The sequence below is a fragment of the Staurois parvus genome, unplaced genomic scaffold, assembly GCF_062004578.1.
Source record: "Staurois parvus isolate SC_StPar_1 unplaced genomic scaffold, SC_StPar_1.0 ptg000162l, whole genome shotgun sequence".
NCBI classification, from domain to species: Eukaryota; Metazoa; Chordata; class Amphibia; order Anura; family Ranidae; genus Staurois; species Staurois parvus.
Window position 1 is genome coordinate 7,053,697 of NW_028317958.1, and position 26,304 is coordinate 7,080,000.

A 26,304-nucleotide genomic window follows, 5' to 3' on the forward strand; every position below is an offset into this window, starting at 1 on the left:
TTGGATGCTGTTTCTTCATTCTGCCAGCAGGTGGCAGAAAAACCAAGTGATATCTCAGGTGTGTTTTAAAACCTGAAGCACAATCTTTGAAATTCTTTGACATTAAGATGAACTAGCAGGTATACTGACAAATTCAGGACACACAATACAAAATTCGGGTCATCTAAGGCAAATAATGAATTCTTTTAGCTGACCTCGGTTGTTTAGTAGGGATGGAGTAACATTTCACATAAGTTCACACACCAAAGAAAAATAAATGCACATAAAAAAAATGTGCATTACTTTTTTTCTAGGAGCCTCCAGAGCATTGCATACTCCAGCAGACTCTTCATACAACTCTGTCTGTACCTCTGTACAGGCTGTCAGTTACAGGAAGACTGAATAAACTACGGGCATGCTCGGAGTCCATTAAAACTACAAGTCCATCTGCAGAGGTGTAAGACGGGTCTTGTAGTTTCTTCATTCACAGATTGCTGTGAATAAATGATGTGGCTGTGCGGTTGGAGCCCTGCACAGCCACGCTATTTTTCAAAACACGACAGCAAGTTCGGGAAGAGGATGCCCCTCCTGCTGTCAAGGGGTGGGGTGGGGGCAGAAAGGCAGGGTGCTGCACAGTAATATGTTACACCCTAAATACACAACATGTTAGCTGAACGTATCCTTTAAAGTGTATATCAACCTTAAAATCAATAGTTGAGGGTGTCTTTCCTTTGTTCCTCACATTGCACCCAGTAATATCTTTAATGTATGTAAAAGTAACAAAATGCAAAAACATCATTTGAGTGACAGCGGCTCTAGGGATTGTGAAGGTATTGGCTACATTGTTTTTAGTCTCTGCTGCTGACACGCCCTCAGCCACACCCTTCACAACCACTGCATTGGTGTCACTGGTGATATCAGTTAGTCAGTTACCACCCAGTGTAAGTTAGTGTCAGATTGCCCACTGCACTATCACAGTTCCACTATAAGCTGCTGATCATCACCATTACTAGTATAAAAAAAATAAATAAAACCATCAGTATATATACCATCGTTTGTAGATGGAACAACTTTCACACAAACAAATTAAGATACACTTATTGGGATTTTCTCTTTACCAAAGACATGCAGCAGAATAAATTTTGGCCTAAATATACTGTATGAAGAAATTTGATATATTTTTTTTTAATTTATATGTTTTATAGCAGAAAATTAAAAAAAAATATTTTTTGAATTTTAAGCCGTTTTTTGTTTATATAAAATACCACCAAAAGAAAGCTCTATTTGTGTGAAAAAAAAAAAGATATAAATTTAATTTGGCTAGAGCGTTGCATGACCATGCAATTACTAGTTAAAGTAGAGCAGTGCTAAACAACAAAAAATGGCCTGGTTATGAAGGGGGTAAAATTCTGATTCATTTGTGGCAAATTACATTCTGCATGGGTTGAAGAAAATGCCTTCTCTGTGCTGAAAAGAAGTACATGAGAAAAAAAAAACGGTCAAGGTTCTTACTGCTATCCATTTTTTCTTCTGATGCAGTGACAACAGTTTCACCAGACAGGAAGTGAAGGAAAACCTGAAACAGGGACATGGCAAGATGCAGCAGACAGTTCCCATACTCTACTAAAAATGTATTTCTGTCTGTGCTGCTTTTGGGAATTTTCCCTTACTTGTGGTTTGGTGTCATGAGGACAGTACAACAGGGGAAATCTCCAGATAGCAGTAAAACCTAACTCAGGTTTAAATCCATCTCCTCTCTATGCAAAACTACAAAGTAAGTTTGGCTGGACATAGACATTAAAATCAACGCCTCCTGAAGATGTCATCACGACAAAACGTATTTCAGGGCAGAGATACAGAAAGTGCTGTCATTTTGCTGGAGACACCCGAAAGTGGTGGGATACCTGTGACGATCAGGGAGATGAACCGAGCTCGTTCTAGCTATAGTGGAGCCAGCTTGTAACACTATAGAGCTGTTAAACCCAAGGGCATGGCGGAATGCACAGATCAATGGAGGCGGATTAGCTAATGGTTTTGTTATTGCTGTAATGAATCAGGTGCTTTAATAAAATGGTTTTACACTATTGGGGCCTTTCTCCCCTCTTATTTTATGGTAACCCCAGCGATACGGTCAGGAAAAAGTGGTACAGTCCTGGATATGTAATCTCGTGGGAGATAAAGCGCATACAGACCTACTCTATTGCGGGGGATGGGGGGGTCAAGGTTGTCTGATGAGTTCTGTGGAGCGAAGCACTGAAGAATCACTATAGTGCAGAAAATCGTATGGTGCAATATTTATTGTTGTTTTGCACAACTTTCACAGAGCACTTTACATATTGAAGAAAATACAGGTGTAGCTTGGTTTACGAACGCCTCAGTTAACGCAATTTTCAGTTTACGAATTAAAATCCATTGAAAATAATTCCTTTTTCGCAATACGAAGTGTATGTCGGTGCCGATTTTTAAATGCAATTGCCGGCTTTTTTTTCTTCACTATAGCTCACAGAATCAGCTGTCACTTTCCCCTTAGCTAAAGGATACTTTATTTCTTTTATCTCGGGAAACAAACTAAAAGGAAACATTTTTTATTTTAATTGGGGGAAATAAACTAAAAGGAAACTTTCTTTCTTTTAGCTGGGGGGAAAGTGAAAGCTGATTCTCTGAGCTATAGTGAAGAAAAAAAAAAAAAGCGGTAAGTACATTTAAAAACCGGCACTGACCTATAGTGACAGCGACTTTTTTTTTTTTTTAACTTCTGACCTCCGGAACGGATTAATTGGTTTTTAATGCATTCCTGCGGGAAACCGCGTTTCGGTTTACGAATTTTTCGCAATACAAAACGTCCCCGAGAATGCATTAAATTCGTAAACCGAGGTACACCTGTACATTATATGAAAGAGGAGCCTTGAATGTTGCACTTTAATGGACATTTATATTATTTTGTGGACAATGTACTTTATTCATTTTTACTTACTTCATTTTAATTTAGGAGCACTGTATATTGAGAGTATTAGATTTTCAAATGAATGAGCAGATCAGAGGAAACATCAGGAGGAGACCATAACCAAACCATGGTCTGTTGACACCTGACCACCACACCACACATGAGCTTGTTGGACATTTCAGTTCAAACACATTGCCATTAATTTGGAGTTGGCTCCACAGCCATGGAACAGGGATGCACAGGTGTTGTATACATCCCAATTGCTGTGTTCCAAATGTGAATGAGGTTTAACAGCTTCCACTCTTCTAAGAAGGCTTTTCACATGATTTAGAGTGAATCTGTGGGAACATGCGCCCAATTAGCAAGAAAAGCATTTGTGTTGTCTGGAACTGAGATTGGATAAGAAGGCCTGACCTATAATCAGTGTTCCAATGCACACCAAAGGTGTTCAATAGAGTTGATGTCAACTCTCCCTCTATACAGGCCACTTTGGTTCCTTCAAAACAAACTCATCAACCATGTCTTTATGGGGATGGCTTTGTGTACAGGGAACAGTCATGATGGAACAGAAAACTGTTGCCACAAGTGCAAAATTGTCCAAAATGTCTTAGTATTCTGTAGAATTAACAGTACCCTTCACTGGAAACACCTGAATGGAGATTGTAAAGACTTACAAAAACCCTAAAAACTTCTGTGGGGTGCTGCCATTTTGAATGTGATGTCAGCAGCCACAGCAGACCCACAGCTTCCACTCAAAGGAAATTCTACAATATTCCTATTTTCCTCTACCCCAGCAGCTATATAACAAGTTATGTAAAGAGAAGAGAATCGCTTGGCCAGCATAGAGAATAATTAGACACTCCCAGAAGAGTGTTGTGAAATGCAAAAGCAGAGAGGACTGTGCTACGGAATTTTCCTGGGGTAGTTAAATTTTCTAGCAAATTCAGAGGCACATTGAAAATGAATAAAAAATAAATTTATAAAAAGGAAAAACACTGCATGTAAGCATTTCAAATACTTGATATTTCTGTACTTTTTTTTAAAAAAATGGTGACAGGATCTCTCGAACTCCCAATCCACATGATTACATTGAAGACATGTAATTTGCCTACATGTTTTTATTTTTTAAATGCCCCACAAAAAGACATCCATACATATTTAGACAGTGAAAGTATCACAAACGTCCAACACCTCAGGCTAATATTACCTTAAATTGAGGTTTCTCAGTATTCATCAGTGTCACATCACTGAATAACCTGCAAAATAAAATATATACGTATATATAAATGGTAAAGATATTTATGCAAGATATTCTATTTGTTATTAAATATAAGGATGAATAAAAGGTACTCTTTATTAAATAATTCCATTCCTGTATTTGCTTGTAATGGTAAAAATATGTAGTGGGAGGAGGAGAAAGTGGAAAGCCCTTTTATTATATTATTCAGGATTTATATAGCGCCAACAGTTTGCTCAGCACTTTACAATATAAAGGGAGACAATACAGCAACAATACAGTTCAATACAAGAGGGTTAGGAGGACCCTGTTCCTTGGAGCTTACAATCTAAGAGGGTGGTAACTGACATGCCATTAATAACAGGTGGGTGTCTTGCTGCTAAGAATCTCCACAGATCAGTTGCTGGATGTATACACAAAAGTACCCAGAAACTGCTATCCGATTGGCCTGTTATGGCATAAGATTTCTACTCAGAATAAAAATACAGTAAGCACTGACCAACAAGTCAAGTGGTTCCCCCTTTCATAGGGCAAACTCCCCTTTAAAGGGGACTTACAGTGGCAAAAAATATAGGAGGTGCCATTGCTGACAAGCTTAAGAGGCATTTTCTTTAACCTTGCTATGCCATTTAGTGTATCAGTTGAAGTATGAAGGTCAGAAGCTTCAATGTTACTATCTGCATCTTTATTCCAGGGTAGCTACACATGAACTAAGGTAACGACCAAGAAAACATCCCAAAAACAAGTCTGCAGGGGCAGCTCCCACATTGCTCTCTTGTCAGGAGATACCCAGTAGCGCAGTCCCTTAGTGCTCTATTCTCCTACCATTGAAGAAAGTACTATGTAAAATCCAAGTCGAAGGATGAAGACTGTCTCCTCACCCCTATGATACAACACTGGGACAATCAACAGGGCAGTCAGAGAACAGAATGGGGAACGAGTCATATGCTTCTCTATATCCAGAAATACTGGATTTTTTTCTTTGCTCCTGGTGGCTGAGCAGAGTTGGGGAAAGGGAGTAAGGCAAGTATGTTGGGAGGGGGAAACCTCTGTTTTTTCAATTTATAGTAAAACAGGTTTGTGTTAAGGCTAAATTCTGGAAAAACAAAAAAATCTTCCCTTGCAGTGGGGCTCCTCATACACTGCATGGGATAAATGCTCATTTACGCCTAGTGTACTAGTAACACGGACTTTTGCTTCGTTTAGCCCCCGATCCTCCACCAGCAAGCACTCTCCTATTCTCCATGATACTCTGGCTTGTGTGCAATTCCTCTGCATACTCAAATACAATGCAGAGCCATAGGCCATGCATTATACTAGACAACGTCAGATGGTCTGCCACTGCCGAAGGACCTTAGAGAAGAGGCTGTCAGGGTCTGTCACATACCATGGAGGGAGCTTTGGGAGCGATGGATAAAGTAACTAATTGACCTTTTTACTGGTACCCTAGGCAAAAATGGGGGGGCTGGAGGGGGTTTTGGGAACGATGGATAAGGTAACTACTTGACTTTTTTACTGGTAGCCTAGGCAAAAGTCCAACCACAAGGGAGGATTTTTCTTTTTCCTAGCTTCAGGATAAGTAACAACTACAAAAGGATGAAAAGACTCACGGCATCTGAAGGAGCTGGGACACGGAAGGCATGCCAGATTTACAGGCCTCACAGGACAAGACGGACTCCAGAACAGACACTGAAACACAATGTGGACATTTTATACTTTCAATGTAGAGAATATCAACAAATGTTGTATGAATAAAAACACCCTTCTGACAGCCATTGAATAGAGGATTACAACACAAACATCTCAAAGCACAAATGTTTAAAGAATTTTTACTTTTATTAAACTTACAATAACCCACCTTTGCAACTGAGAAAAAGCAGCAGCTGTTACAAACCCCAGTGATTGCCATTCTTTATCCTGCTTTGCTAAAAATCACCATCTATATGGAAGATTACGATTATTATTGCTTTTACTGCAATGAAAATCTAATTTCCGGCTCATAGAAATATTAAAGTGGATCTAGAGCCTAAGTCAACTATTCTCAACCAGGGTTTCGTGGAACCCTAGGGTTCTTCCAAAAGCCACTAGGAGTTCCTTGAGATGCGGGTTATTGGTCTCCTGTCTGATGGTGCCTGCATTGTTCTGGGGCCCCTGCCACTTGGCAGAGCCAACAGCACGATATCAATTATCCTTTTAATTGCCTGTAAAAGCAACATTAGAACCACCACTGTAAGGGGCCCATTGAGCCTAACTGATTTGGATTTAGCAGAGGTTCCCTAAGGTCTGTAATCTATTTTAAGGTTGAGAAAAGCTGACCTCAATGCTAGCAAGTAGGATTTTACTGCAGAAGTCTCCACAGTAATGAATACTTATTACCTGCCTGCAAGCAAGATTCTTCAGGATGAACACTAAGCTGCACTTGTGCATCTCAGTCTACCATTTTAGCATGCATTAAGTGCCGAGATGATTTAACTCCCATGCAGATAAAGAGGAATTACTTCATCCCAAGCCAGCCAATCAAGATGGCTGAATTCACCATCAAGTGGGAGATATGTCATCCCAGGCAAGCTAATCAAGATGGCGGACGTCCTCAAACCTGGAAGAAGACAGAAGTGTAGGTGATGAGGGACATCACATTTGATACTTAAGTGCAGCAGATTTCAGTTCCACTTTAACCACTTCCCATCCGGCCCATGCATATAAGCGGCTGGACAAGAGCAGTGCTTGTGCGCGCTCCCTGGGAGCACGCAGCACCTTGATCCGGTGCCTGCTGTGTCCTCCGGACACAGTGGAACACCGATCGTTGTATGGGACCTCTGTGTGAGGTCCCGATCATGTGATCACTGATTGGCCAATCAGTGATCACATGCAGAGTAGTAAGCAAGATGTCACTTCTGACATCATTGCTTACTACGTGTGAAATCTGTGAATGATCACAGAGGTCACATGGTACAAGAGAAAACAGGTGGTGCACACACCTAGTGCAATATCCAAGGTTTATTGTTGGAATGAAATAATAAAAACATACAGACGAAGCATGTATCTAAAAAGCATAGAAAAATTACAATGGCCACAACGGCAGGCAAGGTGTTCTCACTGTCAGTGCGATCAAATGTCTGATGTGTTTCGGGGACGAATCCCTTTCCTCAGAGCTGATGACCAACCTCTGATGCTGATGTATGGTGTATGGACAACAACAGCGAGGCTCTTTCTGTCCATACACCATACATCAGCATCTGAGGTTGGTCATCAGCTCTGAGGAAAGGGATTCTTCCCCGAAACGCATCAGTATTTGATCGCACTGACAGTGAGAACACCTTGCCCGCCGTTGTGGCCATTGTCATTTTTCTATGCTTTTTAGATACATGCTTCGTCTGTGAGTATGTTTTTAATTATTTCATTCCTACAATAAACCTTGGATAATGCACTAGGTGTGTGCGCCACCTGTTTTCTCTCTATCCAGTGGCTGATTTCCCCGTCTGAGGAGGGCTGCACCCCTGAAGCATTTCCTTTGGTTGTCGCTGTCCTTGTACCCTTGGCTTCCCTTTTGGCTGTGCATATCCTGAGGCGCTGGAGAGTACATACGATGTCACATGAGCAATCACAGCTCACACAGTATTTCTCAATGGATGCAAGAATGCAGCCAGAGAGAAGGAGAAATGATTGCTTTTACAGCCTTTATGGGTGTAAAAGCAATCCGTTTAAAAAAAAAAAAAAAAATCTTCATCACCCCCCACAAGTAGTACAGTGTCACTATGTTGACACTGTACTGCTAGGGTGACAGTATGCAAAAAAACAAACAAAAAAAAGTATTGATATAAAAAAATACAATAAAAATGTAAAAACAAATTTTGAAAAATGATAATTTTTGGTTATAAACTAATTTGGGTTTTTTTTTACTAAAAAGATAACCGAATACAATTTGACCAAGATTTATGAAAAAAATATTATTTATTTGCAAACGTTTATAAGAAAAACACTTTTTTAAACATTTTAATATAGCAATTTTTATATAGCAAAAAAATAAAAATCCCAGTGGTGAATAAATACCACCAAAATAAAGTTTTATCTGTCTAAAAAAAAAGCTAAAAAAATCATATGGGTACACTGTTGTATGACCATGTAATTGTCATTCAAAGTGTGATAGTGCTGAAAGCTGAAAATTGGACTGGACAGGAAGGGGGTAAAAGTGTCTGCACTTGAAGTGGTTAAGACAGTATAACAGGTAAGCATAAGAGATGGTTTTGTTTTAAGTCAAATTCAAGGTTTCTTTTTAATTTAAAGCTACACTTCCGATTAGAAAAAAAAAAATCAGCTCTGGGTGCAATACTATGGCCTGTCTGGCACTGTCCTCATGACTGCTATCCAGTGCCGGTCCACTTCTGGGCAAAATGGTGCCTAGCATAATTTACCCACTGCCTGCGAGCCCCAGGTGTCTTGGTATCATCAAACTGCCCTGAAAACTCATCATGCCCCCAGCACATCACAATGCTCCATTATCCTGCTGATCAATAGTTGTTAATTTTAGCGGGCTATGACCTAGTGATAATTGGTTGCTATAGCCCTTATTTCTTTTTTTTGTAAAGGTCTCATATAGCACCCAATGCATTGCATTTACACGGTGCCCTGCCTATTTGGCAACCATTACCGATTTTGTAGTAAATGGATCTATAAATAAATAAAAAGGGAACAAATTTGTTATGCAATAATCCAAAAGAATGAGCATATTACAAGCTTGACCCAATTAGCCAGAGTTATACAACACGTTACTGCAGCTAAAAGATCTATGCGCTAAATCTTTTTCTTCGCACGGACAATTTGTGTTACCAGAACTTCCAAGCCTAAAGCAGAATTAAAACTTTTCTAGAGAGAGCGAGAGTATAATATCTGTCAGCTTTTTATAGTGTCTCCAATGGGCATAATCAATGTCCTGCTGTGTCATGTTATTAGTTAGATGGGGAAAAGTCAGAACCTCTACTAGGATATAGGGCTTTGTTCACACCATGTCCGTTGAGCTGTGTTTTTCTGCACACCACTGCACACCAAGCATGGTGTGAATAGGACAAAATGAAAACAATTGATTTCTGTGTGCCCTGTTTTTATTAACCTCCCTAGCGGTCTGATTATGTCAGTATTTCTGTGCTCAAAGCGGTACATTTTTTTGCATGGAAAGATGTCATTTTTTTATTGTAGGCCTTTAATTTTTAGGAATAACTCACTGAAATCTGTCCGAACAAGAGTCTAGTAAACATCCCGGGTATGTTAAAATTTGAAACACGAATCATAAATTATAATTTAATAATCATAAAAAATAATAATACATTTAATTCAATAATATAATCAAATCAAAAACACTGAAATTTTAAATATAGCGCCAAGTTCGCACATCACTGAGCAAAGTCGCAAATTCGTTTTCAGTGTCTGATGACGAATTTCCCCACTAATCATTATCACTCAATTCTGCAAGTGGTTCTGATTTACTATCACTGTTCTCTAGCTGGTCTAAAACAGATTTTGACCTAAAGGGACGGTTTTTGGACACCATGGACATTTCTCAGTTTCCAGGCAGAAAAACAGTAAAAATGCAGGCAGGGCACAGGACAAAGCACTCGGGACAAAATGTATGTGAAATGGTTTGATACAGTAATGTTTTACTATGTGATTTTAGTGTAATTAGTGAATGTCACTTTTTGACATTTTTAAATTTCCTGCCAGTTCCGTCCCCGTACGTCCTGACGTCGCAGGGAACGGAACCCAGAAGACAGATGCCGGCATCGGCCGGAGGACATTGCCGAGGACGCTGCAGTGTGGACATCGCGGGAGCGAAGGACAAGATAAGTGAAGAAGATATCCCGGAGCAACGCTGCAAGGTATTCCCGAGTGTAGCTCGGGGTTACCGCTTCTGGTGCTGAAACTTTACCCCGAGCTACACTCGGGAATACCTCCATGGAGCTTAAAAAGACTATACATTGCCTGTTTATGGCATAAGCAAATTTAATGCATGTACAATTATTTCATTACTGAGGTGTAAAGGTGATCTTAAGCTTATTTACTTTTACAGAAGCTGCAAAGATATACAATGAGGGATCTATACAAAATTGACCGTAACACAGACAGGATATCCATCATTACTTAGGACTGACTCACCCACTGACATGGACGGTGCAGGTGGAAACTGGTCAACGGGTATGGAATCAGGGGGTCTTCCATATGTCATCTCATACAGTAAGTGACCGAAGCAGTGCACATCAATACTTTCTATTGTCTAGAAGATGAAAATATATTCCATTAAAAAGTCAGTTTAGAAAGACGTAACTACATATTGAACACCTGCCCTTGACATACCCACTCAAAGAAAATTTTGGCCAGTTCTTGATGAACCAGCGAAAATTCACTCAGTGGGTGACTCAGTCAGCCACCTCCCACCTGACATCCCTCAACTGAAATGTCAAAGGAGCGGCATGGGAAATTGTCGATTCAGATGCAGGCACTTTTAATAGTTAGCAGCTCCGGCTGCCACAACGGGAGATTCATCCATCCATGCTGTGTAGCGTGGATGGAGGAAACTATTAAATTATTTCAGTTCAGTGGGCAGGCTGAATAGAAAAAAAATCTGTATGTATAAGGCAAACTTTAGTCATGGTCAATTCTTATGACGCAATGCAAGAATAATTATTATACACCCAATATAAAGTACATATCAATGCAGTGGCATAGGGGCTACAGAAGTCACAGACACAACAAAATCACAATGCAGCACTCCTGCATTGGCATGAATTGTATTTACAATGAGCAAATGTAGCTGTCCCACATATACATATATAAACAATGAATAAAAAAAGCTGTACAAAGACATAAATTAATTTTACTTAAGCATAAATTAATGCTGAACTCACATTGATTTTTCTGAACTGTGAGAAGTACGATCTGTAAAATGATGGTAGTCCAAGAAGAGAATTCTCCAGGTCCATCAGTCGACACGTCTCTCCTTCCAGCATTACATTGGAGGCATGGAGATGACCATATGGGAAACCCCGGTCATGTAAGAACTTTAGTACCTGAGTGTAATCAGAAGGCTGATGAGGAATGGAAATGTTGCCTAAACACAGTCTACTTAAATGGACACTGTCATCAAGAAATTCTGGGATACTTACATAAATAAAATGTTTACAATTAGCACATTTTGATGGTGCTCTTGCAGAACAAATCATTATGCCATTTGTCAGTAACAGTGATGTCATGTTCTTCAACCTCAATTCTAGACAGCCATTCTGCTTTCACTTCTCCCACTCACCTGGCCCACCAGGGTGTCTGACTGCTGCCTGTGCAGCCTCCAGCACTCTGACAGCAGGAAATAAATGGAGTTTTCTCTGTCTCAGCCAATCATGGGAAATCCTTACTGCCATTAATGTACAGGCAGACACGTCACCACACGCAGCGTTCGGTGTGAAAAGCTTCACAAGCAACAGCCAGACACCTTGGAGATGTCAGGACCAGTAAAGGGCCTACTACAGAAAAACTTCTCCCATTGCTAAAAGTGTCAGAAGGGAAGGAAAAAAACATGGTTATTACGAACAAAAGTCACAATGATCTGCTATAGCAAGGCCAGCATCTGTAATATATTTTAAACACCTATTTATGTAAGCAGCCTGAAAAGTATTCCTGATGACAGCTTAAACATAGACACATTGAATAACTACAATATTGACTTTTCATGCTTTATAACCCACACTGAGCAATCCATATCAGTCAATGCCTTCCAGGTGCCTACATTAGGACATTCTCCCCACATTCATAAGAAGGTACACACTCTACGGTCAGCCCAAACTGAGTCATTTTTAATTTAATTTCAGCACACCTATCTTCAAAGAAGTCTGAAGGCTGCCACTGTCATCCCTAGTTAAATATTAAGATGAAAAGACAATTTAAAAAGCAACCCTTGGCAATCACAGCAAATTTCTAGGGAACTGCTATTGCTATATAAGAAAATACAGCTACTGTGCTAAAGTGACCTGTGCTATTTAAAATAAAGTCCCAAACCCCAGGTAGCCAATGTAGAATTGATACATTTAATTAAAGTGCTGGGAGCTTAGTGTTGCTAGTTTCTAACATAGAGAGTGATTACCTACTGTAAGATCAGAGGGACGACCTACTGTAAAATGCCCCTCAGACTAACCCTTCTAAACCTCTCTTTTACCAACACTAACCCTCCTCCCAAAACCTCCCTCCTAATTCCCTCTAACTCTGATCCTAACAATAATCTTCACACGATCCCTCCATGTAAGCTCCCACTCCAACACTATGGAAGCCATACCCTTCCACTAGCGATATTTGTAACCCTAATCCTCCCATTTACTAATACTAACCCTTCATGCAACCCCAACCATGGTACTAAGTCCTCCCTGTAACCTCAACCATAACACGAACGCTCCCTGTAATCCTAACCTTAACACTAAGGGCTGTTCACTGTGCGAATCTTGTGCAACACAGTGTGGCATGATTATCAGCCCATTCTGTGAACGGGCTAAAACCTCACTGCATCGCACAAAAATTAGTGCATGCACCACTTTTCAAAAACACACCACCCCAAATCTCATGAAACTGCAGTACCATGCAATCTAGTGCAGGCAAACGCAATTAGGAGTATATTTACACCTGCAGAAGATCACACGCCCATTGTTCTTTGAACGCCACATGGAACACTTCTTTCCCATACCATGTTTTGGTGTGAACCAGCCACTGTAACCCAAGCCTTAACACAAATCCTCCCTGTAACCCTAACCATAACACCAACCCTCAACCTGTATCATGTAAACCCAGGGCTTTTTAAACAGAAAATAGGTGCAGGAACTCAAATACGAACTACAGCGTGCAGCGTTCAGGGGTGCACTACACACAAAGTTCAGAATTTGGGGAGGGGTGGGTGACACACAGAATGCAGAATTCAGTTCAGGGGTGTACTGCATACAGAGTTCAGGGGTGCACTACACACAGTGCAGAGTTCAGCCTTCTTCCACAGTCGCTTACCTCTGCATCCTTACTCCATATCGCACTTTCACCCCTCTGACCTCTGCATGTAGCCCCCCCTCCATTGTGCATATTGTCTCCCTCCTTCTTTAAAAGCTCCACCATCTTCCACCTATCTTACTTTTGTTGCTGCTTTAAGCTAAAGCACCCAGCCGACTCTAGTACCTCCTCACACACTGTAGGTGGCTCCACCTCTCTCACTTGCAGGCAGATCATCCAGTGGGGTGTCGGCATCCGCACTGCATCCCGGGCCCCTGCATCTCCCTTGCCTCCATTCTGCACTCAGTGGGAGCCGCTCAGGAGATCAGATATGTGGGAGCCATTGGGAGACAAGCTGCCACTTGTAAACACAGAAGCCGAACTGTGTTTACAAGTGATAGTGGTGAGCAAGGAGCAGAGGGCCTGAGCCAAAGGGGGGTGGAAATGAGTTCCACCAAGTTCCGGCTGAAAAAAGGCCCTGTGTAAACCTAACCCCTTGTTGGCAAGCTTGCCTTCTATGCCAGGACCTTTTCAAAGAAGGCCAAGCTACTTGCGATTCCCCAGGTCCAACATCTGTGTTTTCTCTTTTATTCTCCATTGTATTAATGGCTAATTTACAAAGAGATTGGACTGTAGTTTCAACTGCTTCTAAATATATCTTATACAGGTTTTCAACATTGTGAAAGTCTTTTCATCATTATTCATTACTTTCTGTCCAGATGAGCGACAGTTTATGGCTTATTTAGCTTGTCATTGCCTGAGGTAAGTAGATTTAATCTAATATATGGACCTACCTCTAGTATCTGTCGCCCGAAGGTTTTGATTTGCTGAAGCTCAAGGCCCTGAATTTTCCTTGGATTACAATATTTCTTCAGAAAGGGATCTTTTGGTTTGGCCTAAAAGAGGGTAACATAAGACTCAATTGACTGAAAAGGAATCTTGTCTGTCAAAATGTGTAACAAAAGTATCTGTCTCTATTGTTTCACAATAACAAATTAAATGTTCATTTCATACTTTACAAAGCAGGTCTGATTCTGTTTGGTGCTTAGGGGTAAACACAGTCAGTTCTTATTTCAAACACCTTGACAATATGGGTAAGAGAAGTTCACCATTGAAAAAAAAAATAAATGCATATATTTTTGCTGGTAAAAAATGTGCATTTATGATTATTTTTTTTACTAGGAGCCAGCAAAACATTGCACCTGTGATCAGCAGATCACAGAGTTAATGCAAGACTCTTGCAGACTGTCAGGGTGACTGTCTGCTCGTACCTCATATGAGCAGGCAGTTACAAAATGACAGGAAGTATCAATGGACTACCAAGGCACTCAACAGTGTCCTGGTAGTTCATTGAGAACTACAAGCCGACAGGCGGTACTTGTAGTTTTCCCATGCACAGAACTCTGTGAATGAATGACATGGCTGGGTGAGTGGAGCCCCAAACAGCCACTTTAAAAAAAAAGAAAAAAAAAAAAAGTGATAGCGAGTTCTGGGAGAAGATCCTTGGTTCATGTCACAGGGAAGCAGCAGAACAGACTGTGGTTGCAGGAGTGGGAACATGTTACATGTTCCACCCTAAAAAAGGTGAACTAATCCTTCAAGTAGAGTATTAGTAATTGTGGAGCAGAATGGAATGGAGTACTGGTCACACACAGGATGACTGTATGAACATTGTACATACAAAAGTGATCAATGAAAACCATCAGAAAAGGCTGGGACATTATTCTCAGCAAAGAGTTATTTCTGAGTGATGATATACACTCACCAGCCACTTTATTAGGTATACCTATTCAATTTCTTGGTTACAAAAATTGCTAATCAGCCAATCCCATGGCAGCAACTCAATGTATTTAGGCATCTAGACGTGGTTAAGAAGACTTGCTGAAGTTCAAACTGAGAATCAGAATGGTTGTTAGTGCCAGATGGGCTGGTCTGAGTATCTCAAAAACTGCTGATCTACTGGGATTTTCACGCATAATCACTAGGGTTTTCAGAGAATGGTCCGAAACAGAGAAAATATCCAGTGAGCGGCAGTTGTGTGGACAAAAATGCCTTGTTGATATGATGAGATGATATAAAGACAACAGTAACTCAAGTCAATATGGACCAAAATCTCTGAGGAATGTTTCCCACACCTTGTTGAATCTATGTTACGAATAATTAAGGCAGTTCTGAAGGCAAACGCGGGTCCAACCCGGTACTAGCAAGGCGTACCCAATAAAGTGGCTGGTAAGTGTATGTTCAAACATTTAGTGTTCAGACACTTATAACCTAAAATATATATTGCTAAGAATATTTTCTTTTTTTGAAGATGTCTACTGCAAAGCATAAATGCGTGGGAACAAGGACTAATAACTTTAAAATCATTTGAAAAATATATTTTAGATTATATATTTTAATCACAATTTCATCCATTAACCTGAAAAATTGACATGTGTGGCTAAACTAGGTAACAATAATAACGTTAAAGAGATCCTGTCACATCATGAAAACATTTCAGCAGAGCATATACGGTAAGTGAAAAAACAAGACTGAATACTCCTTTTCTGTTACCAAATCTGCAAAATGCTGATCTGCTCTGAAAAAATGGTCCCCCAAAATCTTCTCCCACTGGGAAGCAGAAGTAGCAAGTATTCAGCCATTTTTTCAAGTGTGCCTTTACTGAAACATGTTAATGATGTGACAGGGTGTCCTTAAATCAAAGTCGCAAACAAACTTTTTTTTTTTTAATTTTGAGCTTTGCAATGCTGTCAATGTTTTCCTGTCCAAGAAAACACGTTAAACTCTTTTCTTTTTCTGGTGTTGGAAGGCCAAAAGAAAAGGGGGAATCTCTCCAGTAGGGTCAGAGACACAACAGAAATGTTTCTTTATTTTGGAGTCTGGTTTTAAAACTGCTGATTCCCCCAGAAGTCAGGTTCTCAATGGATTACCTTATAGATCAGATCCTTCAGAGTCCCTTTTTCATTGAACGGTCTAATCACAAGTGCAGATGACTCATTTGCAGTGGCAAACGTCACACGGTATATATACGGATGCTGTAAAGAAGATTAGAAATTGAGATACTGCTCACCAAAATCAAACAATCTGAGCAAACTGTCGTCCATGGAGCTGTGCCCTGTCTACCTGCCTACCTAATTGCTCTACCTAGGTGGTCAGTAGAGGCACTATTAGTAAAAAAGTAGATGCGGGGGTTAGCTCAAAGACTAGTTGATGAGCCTTTAGCAATAAAATTAATAAAAAACTCAGCGCCACAATGCGTATAACCTAAAGTTATATATAAGAAGCTGCAGACCCAGTGTAATATACACACTAAAAATAAATGCAAAAAAAAAGGAGACACTATACAATAATTGTGTGTTAAAGTGCACATTCTTAAATAAAATTCATCAGTTAGAAACTGTATATATCTATCCGAAATATTCTTAATTGTTCAAACAATGAAATACCTATATGTAAACCAGTCCATGAATAAATGACAGTTTCTCAGGTTCTAACTTAAGATAGAACTATTCAATAAAGTGATAAAAGTGCTTTCATATGAAACAATTCATGTGTTCTATATGACAATCAACATAAACTTACAGATCACCAGATTTCTTCAATAGTAGTCCTCCACCTTAACCATGCAACTGCACCTAGTGTGGCCTTAGAAAAATACACACTCACCAGACAGCCATGACCCCTTTAATTATAAAGGTCAATGTGCATCCAATTTTTGATATTTGTTCCACTGTAGCCCAGAAGGATGAGATGTCTGTTTCCACCTGTTACTCTCTCCACTCCATCACCATACCATAGAATGGAGTGTTAATATAGTGTAGTATTTTATTTCATACAAGTATCTATAACCGGACTGAAATCAATGCTCACATTAAATTAGTGCCACATCCTGGCACAAAGCAACTGGCCTGCATAGTTTTTCTAAGAGCGCCGCAACTCCACTATGCCGAATGTGGAGTTCCAGAGGTTATGTAACCCGGAACCAGATGTAGCGACCAGTAGATAGATAAATAGAAGATGGGTAGAAGAGATGGGAACAAGAAACCAAATTTTCTACGGAATGGGTAAGCCATACATTTTACAAAAGATTCATAAATGACATGGTTTGGGAGGGTACCCACTAGGAATTGGAGATTTTTATTCATACCATTAATGCCAATAGGTATGGAATTAAGTTTACAAGAAGTTGGCATAAGGAATCAAATTAATTGGATTTGGTGATATATAAAGATGAGGACAAAAACATACAGTATTTTAAAGAAACTGATCGGAATGGATACATATCCACTAATACTTGCCATTACCTGAGGTGCATTCAGGCCTTTCCAAAAGGGCAATTCATGCATATTAGGCGGAATTGAAACAAAGAGAAATACTTTTAGACCCAGTGAAAAGTAATACTGAATAGATTTATGGAAGAAAAAAAAAGACTAGAGAAAATGTTTTCAATATGGATAGAAGAATGATATTGGAAAATAAATTGAGTACACCCCATAAAGCAAATCTGGCCTTTATTACTGGATTTAATAAACAATCGAGAGATGTTGAAAAACCCATAAAAACATTGGCGTATTCTTATTAGGGACAATGTTTTGAGAAATCTTCTTCCCAATAATTCTCAATCCATCTGCAGGAAGGCCCAGGATTAAGGAATAAGATAGCACTTAATAACCTGGACCCCACCCCCCCAAAAAAAACCTGTCACATTCCTTGACAGGATGGGTTTTTTATTGGTGTAAAATGTGCAATGCCTGTAAGGTAACTAGGAATAAGAATAGGAAAATTGAACATTTCTAATCCCATACTAAAGGAAAAAAAAATACAAAGTGGATCAATTCATCATCTGCGACACCAAATACATCACATTCGTGTTAGAATGTCCTTGTGAGCAATACAATACATAGGCAGGACAACACGTATGTTGCGTACCAGGATAAAGGAACATGTCAATATTTAAAAAAATTGGTTATAAGAAATAGTTCTAACCACTTCCGTCTATGCCATAATAAAGATCCAATACTTCTCAGCTTTTATGGCATTAGACAGGGTTTATAGACATTCGAAAGGGAGTAATCTTAAAAAACAGATCTCCCAAAATGAGACTAAATGGATTTACGAGCTTCTAGATCGATCAATTTAAATATAGAAATAGACCTCAGCTGCTTGTTGACTGGTTATTAGGGTGCAATTGGAACTATGACCAAACGGTGGAAGCAAAGAGTAAACATAACACACAGTATACTGTATGTGTATATTTAATATTAATCCTCTGCACCACAGGGCTGCATATTCAATCAACCTTTTATTTTTAGGTTTTTTTATACACACGTATAACATACAGGGTCTTTTTTTTTTTAATCAAAGGTAATTATTTTTTTATTTTATTGTTATATACATATGTAATTTGATTGTATCCTTAGGGCTAACAATTTTAGTAGACTTTTAGTCGATTTAATACTTACCGGTATTTGTAGAACATATGTTATAGTTTATTGTGATTGGTTTAATCATAGCGCATTGTTTTAGGAAAGTATTGGTGTGAACTGGCTTTTAAATATGTATTGCCTGGTTATTAAGATCTGCAGGTTCAGTCATTACATCAGGTTCTGGTTACATCACTTTCAGTATCAACATCAGGCATTTGCAGCACACGCTGGCTCCATGGCATGCATAGCAATGGAGCGACGCTCTCAGAAACACTGCACAGGCTGATTGTTTTGTGCCGGGATGTGGCACTAAATGTGAGCATTCAACCTGGTTTTAGGTACTTGTATGAAATAAAATACTACACTATATTAGTGCTTTTTACTCCCTTGGGTTTTTTATGGTGTGGTGAGAGTGGAGAAAGCAACAAATGGAAACAGACATCTCATCTTTCCGGGCTACAGTGGAACAAAGAACAGAAATTAAGTGCACATTGACCTTCTTTATAATTAAAGGGGTCATGGCTGTCTCCAGTGATCTTCACGTTTATGTTGGGAGACTGTCATTTAGAACACATGGATTGTTTCATATAAAAGCACATTTATCAATTTACTGGCACCAACTAGTTATATTTGAAGATTTAGCTGAGAGAGTGTCATTTATTCACAGATTGGTTTACATATTGGTATTTGATTGTTTAATCAATTAAGGATATTTGAATATGTACAGTGGATATAGAAAGTCTACACACCCCTGTGTGTCAGGTTTCTGTGATGTAAAAAAATTATACAAAGATAAATTATTTCAGAACTTTTTCCACCTTTAATGTGACCTATAAACTGTACAACTCAGTCGAACAACAAACGGAAATCTTTTAGGTGGAGGGAAGTAAAAATAAAAAACTAAAATAATATGGTTGCATAAGTGTGAACACCCTGAAACTAATACTTTGTTGAAGCACCTTTTGATTTGATTCCAGCACTCAGTCTTTTTGGGTATGAGTCTATCAGCATGGCACATCTTGACTTGGCAATATTTGCCCACTCTTCCTTGCAAAAACACTGGGCCATTCCAAAACTTTAAACTTCTTCTGGTGAAGCCATTCCTGTTGATTTGGATGTATGTTTTGGGTCATTGTCATGCTGAAAGATGTTCAGTTTTCTAGCAGAAGCCTGAAAGGTTTGTGCCAATATTGACTGGTATTTGGAACTGTTCATAATCCCCCCTACATTGACTAAGGCCCCAGTTCCAGCTGAAGAAAAACAGCCCCAAAGCATGATGCTGCCACCACCATGCTTCACTGTTATTGTTTTTGCACCAAACATATCCTTTGGAATTATGGCCAACCTTGGTTTCATCAGACCATAACACATTTTCCCTCATGGTTTTGGGAGACTTCAGATGTGTTTTTGCAAAACTTAGCCAGGTTTGGATGTTTTTCTTTGTAAGAAAAGGCTTCTGTCTTGCCACTCTACCCCATAGCCCAGACATATGAAGAATACAGGAGATTGCTGTCACATGTACCACACAGCCAGAACTTGCCAGATATTCCAGCAGCTCCGTTAATGTTGCTGTAGGCCTCTTGGCAGCCTCCCAGACCAGTTTTCTTCTCGTCTTTTCATCAATTTTGGAGGGACGTTCAGTTCTTGGTAATGTCACTGTTGCACCATATTTTCTCCACTGTGTTTCATGGCATATCTAACGCCTTGGAAATTATTTTGTACCCTTCCCCTGACTGATACCTTTTATCAATGAGATCCCTCTGATGCTCTGGAAGCTCTCTGCGGACCATGGCTTTTGCTGTAGGATGCAACTAAGAAAATGTCAAAAAAGACCTACTAGAACAGCTGAACTTTATTTGGGGTTAATCAGAGGCGCTTTAAATGATGGCAGGTGTGTACTGACTCCTATTTACCATGATTTTGAATGTGATTTCTTAATTCTGAACACAGCTACATCCCCAGTTATAAGAGGGTGTGCACACTTATGCAACCACATTATTTTAGTTTATATTATGTTTACATCCTCCCCCTAAAAAATTTCAGTTTGTTTTCAATTGAGATGTACAGTTTATAGGTCACATTAAAGGTAGAAAAAGTTCTGAAATTATTTATCTTTGTCTCATTTTTTTTACATCACAGAAACCTGACATTTTAACAGGGGTGTGTAGACTTTTTAATATCCACGATATACGGTTTCTAATAGAGGAATAGTATTTAGGCAAATGCACTTTAACACACAATTATGGTATAGCACTTCATCTTTTTGTCTTTTGCAATAAAGTCAAAGAAAGATCACAGAGTGGCAAAGAAGAGGATATTTGCTTGTTAACAAAAGGTAGCAGTAGCCATCACTACTGTTTGAAAAGATTTGAAAAATGGCAGACAGGTTCACTTTAGGGTGACAGGTACACTTTAACAATGCCATAGCTACAGATACAAGCTAACACAGTCATGGCCATACCTCACCTGGAAACATATGCACTTTACAGGCCTGGTATATATACTGGCACAGACAGTACCAGTTAATATTGTGCAGTATTTTTTTGCTTAGACATCCTCCCACATTTTGTTTTTACAGCTGCTTTTAAGAGGTAGGTTTTACATATTTATTTGTGCCCGGAGAACAGCCAGTAAGTATATGCAGCTCTGGCGTACACAGCCAGGAGAATGCAGTCATGGAAATAGGAAAGGCTTTGCACAGTGACAGCCAAGTGTCGCTTGCTCTATTTGCCTGTTATGTGACATAGATCTGCTCGGGAAGACGGCCCTGGAATATAGATGACCTAGAATTTTCAAGCTCGATGCCTCATACTGAGCTTCTTAACATTTTTTCAGCTGGGTCTGGCTGTCAGCTTTGAGGGCAATGCTAGGATTATATAATGTTACAAATCATTGAAAACCTGTCACCTTTGATATTCTAAGCATCTTACATAAAGCTCAACCCATTATGCAAATGCTTAAGAGACGGTTTTCTCTGCTTCTTCTGCTGTCTTAAAGGAAAACTAATTTGTGTTCCTATTGCCTGGATTTAATTTATGTTGTCAGTTTCAGATTTTGCATGCATGCTATATTTTCATGATAGAATTTAATTTGCAGATATGCAGGCACTTGCTCTAGTTTCTAGCTGTAAGTCTAACAATGTAATCAGCGTCCTTGCTATATGAGAACCAGTCACAACTGAGCTAATGCAAAAATTGAATTATTGATGTTTACAATTTTGATATTTGCAATGCTAATTAGTATTACTTGTTTTGAGACTCAATCTCATCATCAGAGAGAAAGATTGGAAGTCATTTGCAATCTGACAGCTGCTGCCTTGCCCAGTGGCTTTCCACACATGTGGCCTGTCTCCCAGCTCCTGAGAGTGCATAAACTGTTACGTAAAAGAGCCCTGTGGTTGTTCATGTTCTTAAGGAATAAAAACACTTGTATTGTCAGTAGGGGCTGATTCCAGAGTTCCGTTCCCATCAACAGTATGGAACTGTGGCAATTACAGACACAACCATGCACTTCCCCAGTAGGGCTCATGGCCTCACCCTGCTTCTACCACCCCAACAACAAAACTTTTCATGCTTTATTGTCACATTTACCTAACAAGCAGTACATTCTGAGGAGTTTTTGTGGATCACAACCTTGGTGACTTTTAGTCTTTTATCTGTTCGAAACTCTTTATAAAGTGTACTTTAAAGTCATAAATACGGTACAGGGACATGATTAAAAATTAATTTGTAAATGCATTGAAAACCAATTAATCCGTTCCGGAGGTCAGAAAAAAGGCAAAAAACTTTTTATCTGTTCAAAACTCTTTATAAAGTGCACTTTAAAAGGCATAAAAGGGATATGATTAAAAAAAATGTGTAAATGCAATGAAAACCAATTGACCCGTTCTGGAGGTCAGAAAAAAGGCAAAAAAAGTTTTATCTGTGCAAAACTCTTTATAAAGCGCACTTTAAAGGCAAAGTACTGTACAGGGACATGATTAAAAAATAATTGTAAATTAATTGAAAACCAATTAATCCGTTCGAATTGCGAAAAAAAATTAGAAAGGGAGGCATTATTTTCAATGGATTTTCATTCATAAAACGAAAATTACGTTAACCGAGGTGTTCGTAAACCAAGGTACGCCTGTATGTCCTCAGATGCAGATTTTTGGATTTTGTGTTTTTAATCTGAATGCAGTGCATGTTTACGTACTTGTGTGAATGTCTCCACAGAAAACAATGCAACTGCATTCAGATCTGTAAATAAACACTTGTATTTGCGGGGGGGGTTTTCATGGACACATGAATGAAGCCCTATTCGAAGTAAGATAATATGCTCTCTGGAGCAAAGAAATAGAATAATCTTTATGTTTTTGGACAATTTGGAAGGAGAGCAGGAAGGGAGGATGACCAATAGGGAGTGGGTGCACATTTATGGCAAATCTCAAATAGTGCCCGGAGGTCCCCAAGACTTAGTTCTCTACTTCCTCTTTTAGACTTGTAAAGAAGATCACCATGCCAGTGATTTATTACCCACACTGAGCTCTCGCTCCTATAGGCCTCCCCAAGCAGCACAGTGGCTACATGATTAGCACTTCAGCCTGGCAGTACTAGAGTCGTTGGTTAAAATCCCAACCATGGCACTACCTGCCTGAAGTTTGCATATTCTCCCTGTGCCTGTGTGGGTTTCCTCTGGGTACTCTGGTTTCCTCCCACACTCCAACGACATGCTGGTAGGTTAATTGGACCCCATCTAAATTGGCCCTAGTATGTGTATGTATGAATGTAAGTTAGGGACCTTAGGTTGTATGCCCCTTGAGGACTAGGGACTGATGTAAATGTACAATATATATGTATAAATTGACGGTGCTATATAGCAATAAATACAATAACAATTAGCTCACAGTATAGGCACTGCCCCCTACAATCTTGATTTTAACTTGCTGGAATGGGATACTGCCATGAAAAAAGCAGATCTGAAATAGGATATCATGGTTTTTATAGAAATAAATATGTTAAATAACTAGTGCTTCCATAAATCTGCAAAGAGATTATTTTCAAAGTAGTTCTAAAGGCTGAAGTTGTTTGTATGTTAATTAATTCTATGCATTAAAGTGAAAAAAAACCTTCTGCATGCAGCTTGGGGCTGTTGTGTGCAAAATCATTGCACAGAGCAGGTAAATATAACATATTAGGGTTTTTTTTTTTTAATCCTACCTTTAGAATCACTTTAAGCATCTACTGTATATTATACCGTGATATAAATGGAGCACTAGTTTAACATTTAACATTGGGAGAGAATTCATGCTGAATAAAGTCATTATGCAAACTACAACATGGATCACATATAAACCGGGAAATTTATAATCATATATACTCACAGACCACGATGGCAGGAGTTTTATCGCGCACTGAAAATCTTTATCTTGTAGATATTTGTCAGGACCCAGATCAGCCTGCCAGAGAGAGGGAAAACATATCTATGTTTTTATACTAAGATAATAACGTGTGTGCAAACCCCTCCCCACCCCTCCGTGCACTTTCCATAGTGGTTACACCAGGTTTAGAGTTTTGGGAATACTATTGAAGTTCCTGCAAGATATTAATTTTGGACAGAGTTCATTTAAAGAATATGTAAATCCTAACAATGAACTTCTCTTATTTGCTTCCTTATAGTCAGTTAAACATACAATTTAACCCATATTGTTACGTTTGTTCAACAAATGAAAAACATACTTGTTGATTCTGCCAAAATTCAGCACGTTCCTGAAAAAAGACAGCAAAAAGAAAACAAATGCAGCCACCACATCAAAGGGCTGGTTAGCTGCAATATATAAAAAGTTTGTTCTTGGGTTTAAATATACTTTAACTCCTTCACGCCTAAGGGTAAAACAAATCTTAACGCCTAACCACAATTTTGCAACATTGACATGTGTTAGTATAACCATACATATCATCACAACTAATTTGTACATCCAAGTGAATTATACCTTGTTTTTTTTTTCAGGACAAATTTAGATTTCATTTGGTGTTAAACGGTAATGAATATTTCCTGATTTGTTTTTTATTCTCAAAAGGAAAACTGGCCCAAAACAGTAAAAAAAACCAAAACATTTTTTAAAATTTATTGGTGTGTTTCTTGTTACTACCATAACCTACCACCAAAGAACAACCCAAATACATTTTCAAGCTCTTGACGATCACAGGAATACCATATATGTGTATGCTATTTGTTGTTTGTACCGACAGTACAGCCCAGAAAAAATAGTGCGCATTTTTTTTGTGTTTTAGGTAAAAAAAAAAAAAAAAAAAACAAGACACTAACTGACACTGCTACCAATTTAAAAAAAACAATCCTGACCTTTGACCCTGACCCAAACACTAACCCTGGCACTGAACTAGATTAAACCTTGATTTAGGTAATTTTTCTTTATTTTTTATTATCTATTTATTTATCTAACTTTTTTTTACAAACAGTTTTTTTTTTCTTTTCCTCTATGCAAGGAGAGAGAGAGATACAAAGTATCTCTCTCCTCCATTCCGAGAGAAAAAAAAAACCAAGGTGGGCAGGCTGTACAGTGAGTGATCACTGTCATAGTCAATCAGAGGCTATCACAGCGATCATGTGACCCGGAATCGGGAGTCCCAGGTCCCGATCATTAGAACGGGACCCGGATCTCTCAGTGACTCCCCGGCCTTTGTGCTGGGAGCGCGATGTGCGGCGTGCTCCCAGCACAAAGACAGGTACGCAAATATGTGGCCCCATGGAAAAAAGCCCAGTTCTGTGAGGCCGCATATTTGTCTGACGTCGGAGTGAAGGATTTAAGTAACTTACTTTATGATCAAGTAGTTGGATGGTTCTAGTAATCTGTACTTTAAAATGGTTGTAAACCTCAGACAGAAATATGAACAAAGCACACCCCTCTATAGTGTGTACTTGATTAAATTAGGAGCACAAAGTTTAATTTCTGTCTGCTTCTTTGTTCCTTTGTTATCAGTATTAGGGGAGGGACCTTGGGGGTTTTTTTTGGAACTTTTATATGTTTGCACAACTATTGGGACTTTAGTATATATATTTGTTTTATACAATTTCACTGTATACACAGTTTCATGACATTGTATATGTGCTATTTTTAGCACTATTGTTGTTTAAGCACCTTGTATTTACTTATTGGTTTATTTGAGATTTAGTCACTGGGGAGGAGGGATATATTTGCCAGCCCACGGGGCATGATAGCACATGCACATTTGTGGGGACCCTTTGTGCAGTAGGGAGTTTATTCATTTAATTATTTAAAGTAGTTTTTGGGAGAGGCAGCACAGCAATTTTTATGTTTGCACTCACACATTTGTTCAGCGGTACACATTTGTGATTTTGCTAGCAGCAGCCAGTCTAATTGATCAGTCCTCTGCGCAGGTTATACTCACACAAATTCAAGGACAGTTTGTAAAATCCATGATTTTTACATCTGTCCATGAGCGTCTGTTATGGACATGCAGCCTGAATTTAGGCTAGGTTCACAACACTGTGGATGGTTGCAGGTGTGAAAATAACAGTTCCCATACCCGCAACCACTCACAATCAAAACACGCTGTTCTTTACAGACGCGCAGGGCTGCCAGTCATTCTTAATAGCAAACACACGCATTGCGTTTTCAGGTGCAGGAACCAATGAGAAAATTGCATGGTGGAAAAGCACCATTCAATTTTCTGTCCACCGCGGTTCAGAAA

General features: G+C 39.1%; 1 protein-coding gene across 1 annotated transcript in view; it reads right to left on the reverse strand.

Moving 5' to 3' along the window:
* Nucleotides 1-26,304, reverse strand: part of PXK (PX domain containing serine/threonine kinase like) — a 126,719-nt gene that overhangs the window by 32,300 nt on the left and 68,115 nt on the right. The window contains exons 7-13 of the mRNA XM_089676028.1: nt 23,955-24,029; nt 16,097-16,201; nt 13,961-14,062; nt 11,057-11,218; nt 10,308-10,425; nt 5,771-5,849; nt 4,131-4,179 (exon numbers count right to left, since the gene is read on the reverse strand). Coding sequence (XP_089532154.1) covers nt 4,131-4,179; nt 5,771-5,849; nt 10,308-10,425; nt 11,057-11,218; nt 13,961-14,062; nt 16,097-16,201; nt 23,955-24,029 — 690 coding nt within the window. The remainder of the gene's footprint in view (nt 1-4,130; nt 4,180-5,770; nt 5,850-10,307; nt 10,426-11,056; nt 11,219-13,960; nt 14,063-16,096; nt 16,202-23,954; nt 24,030-26,304) is intronic.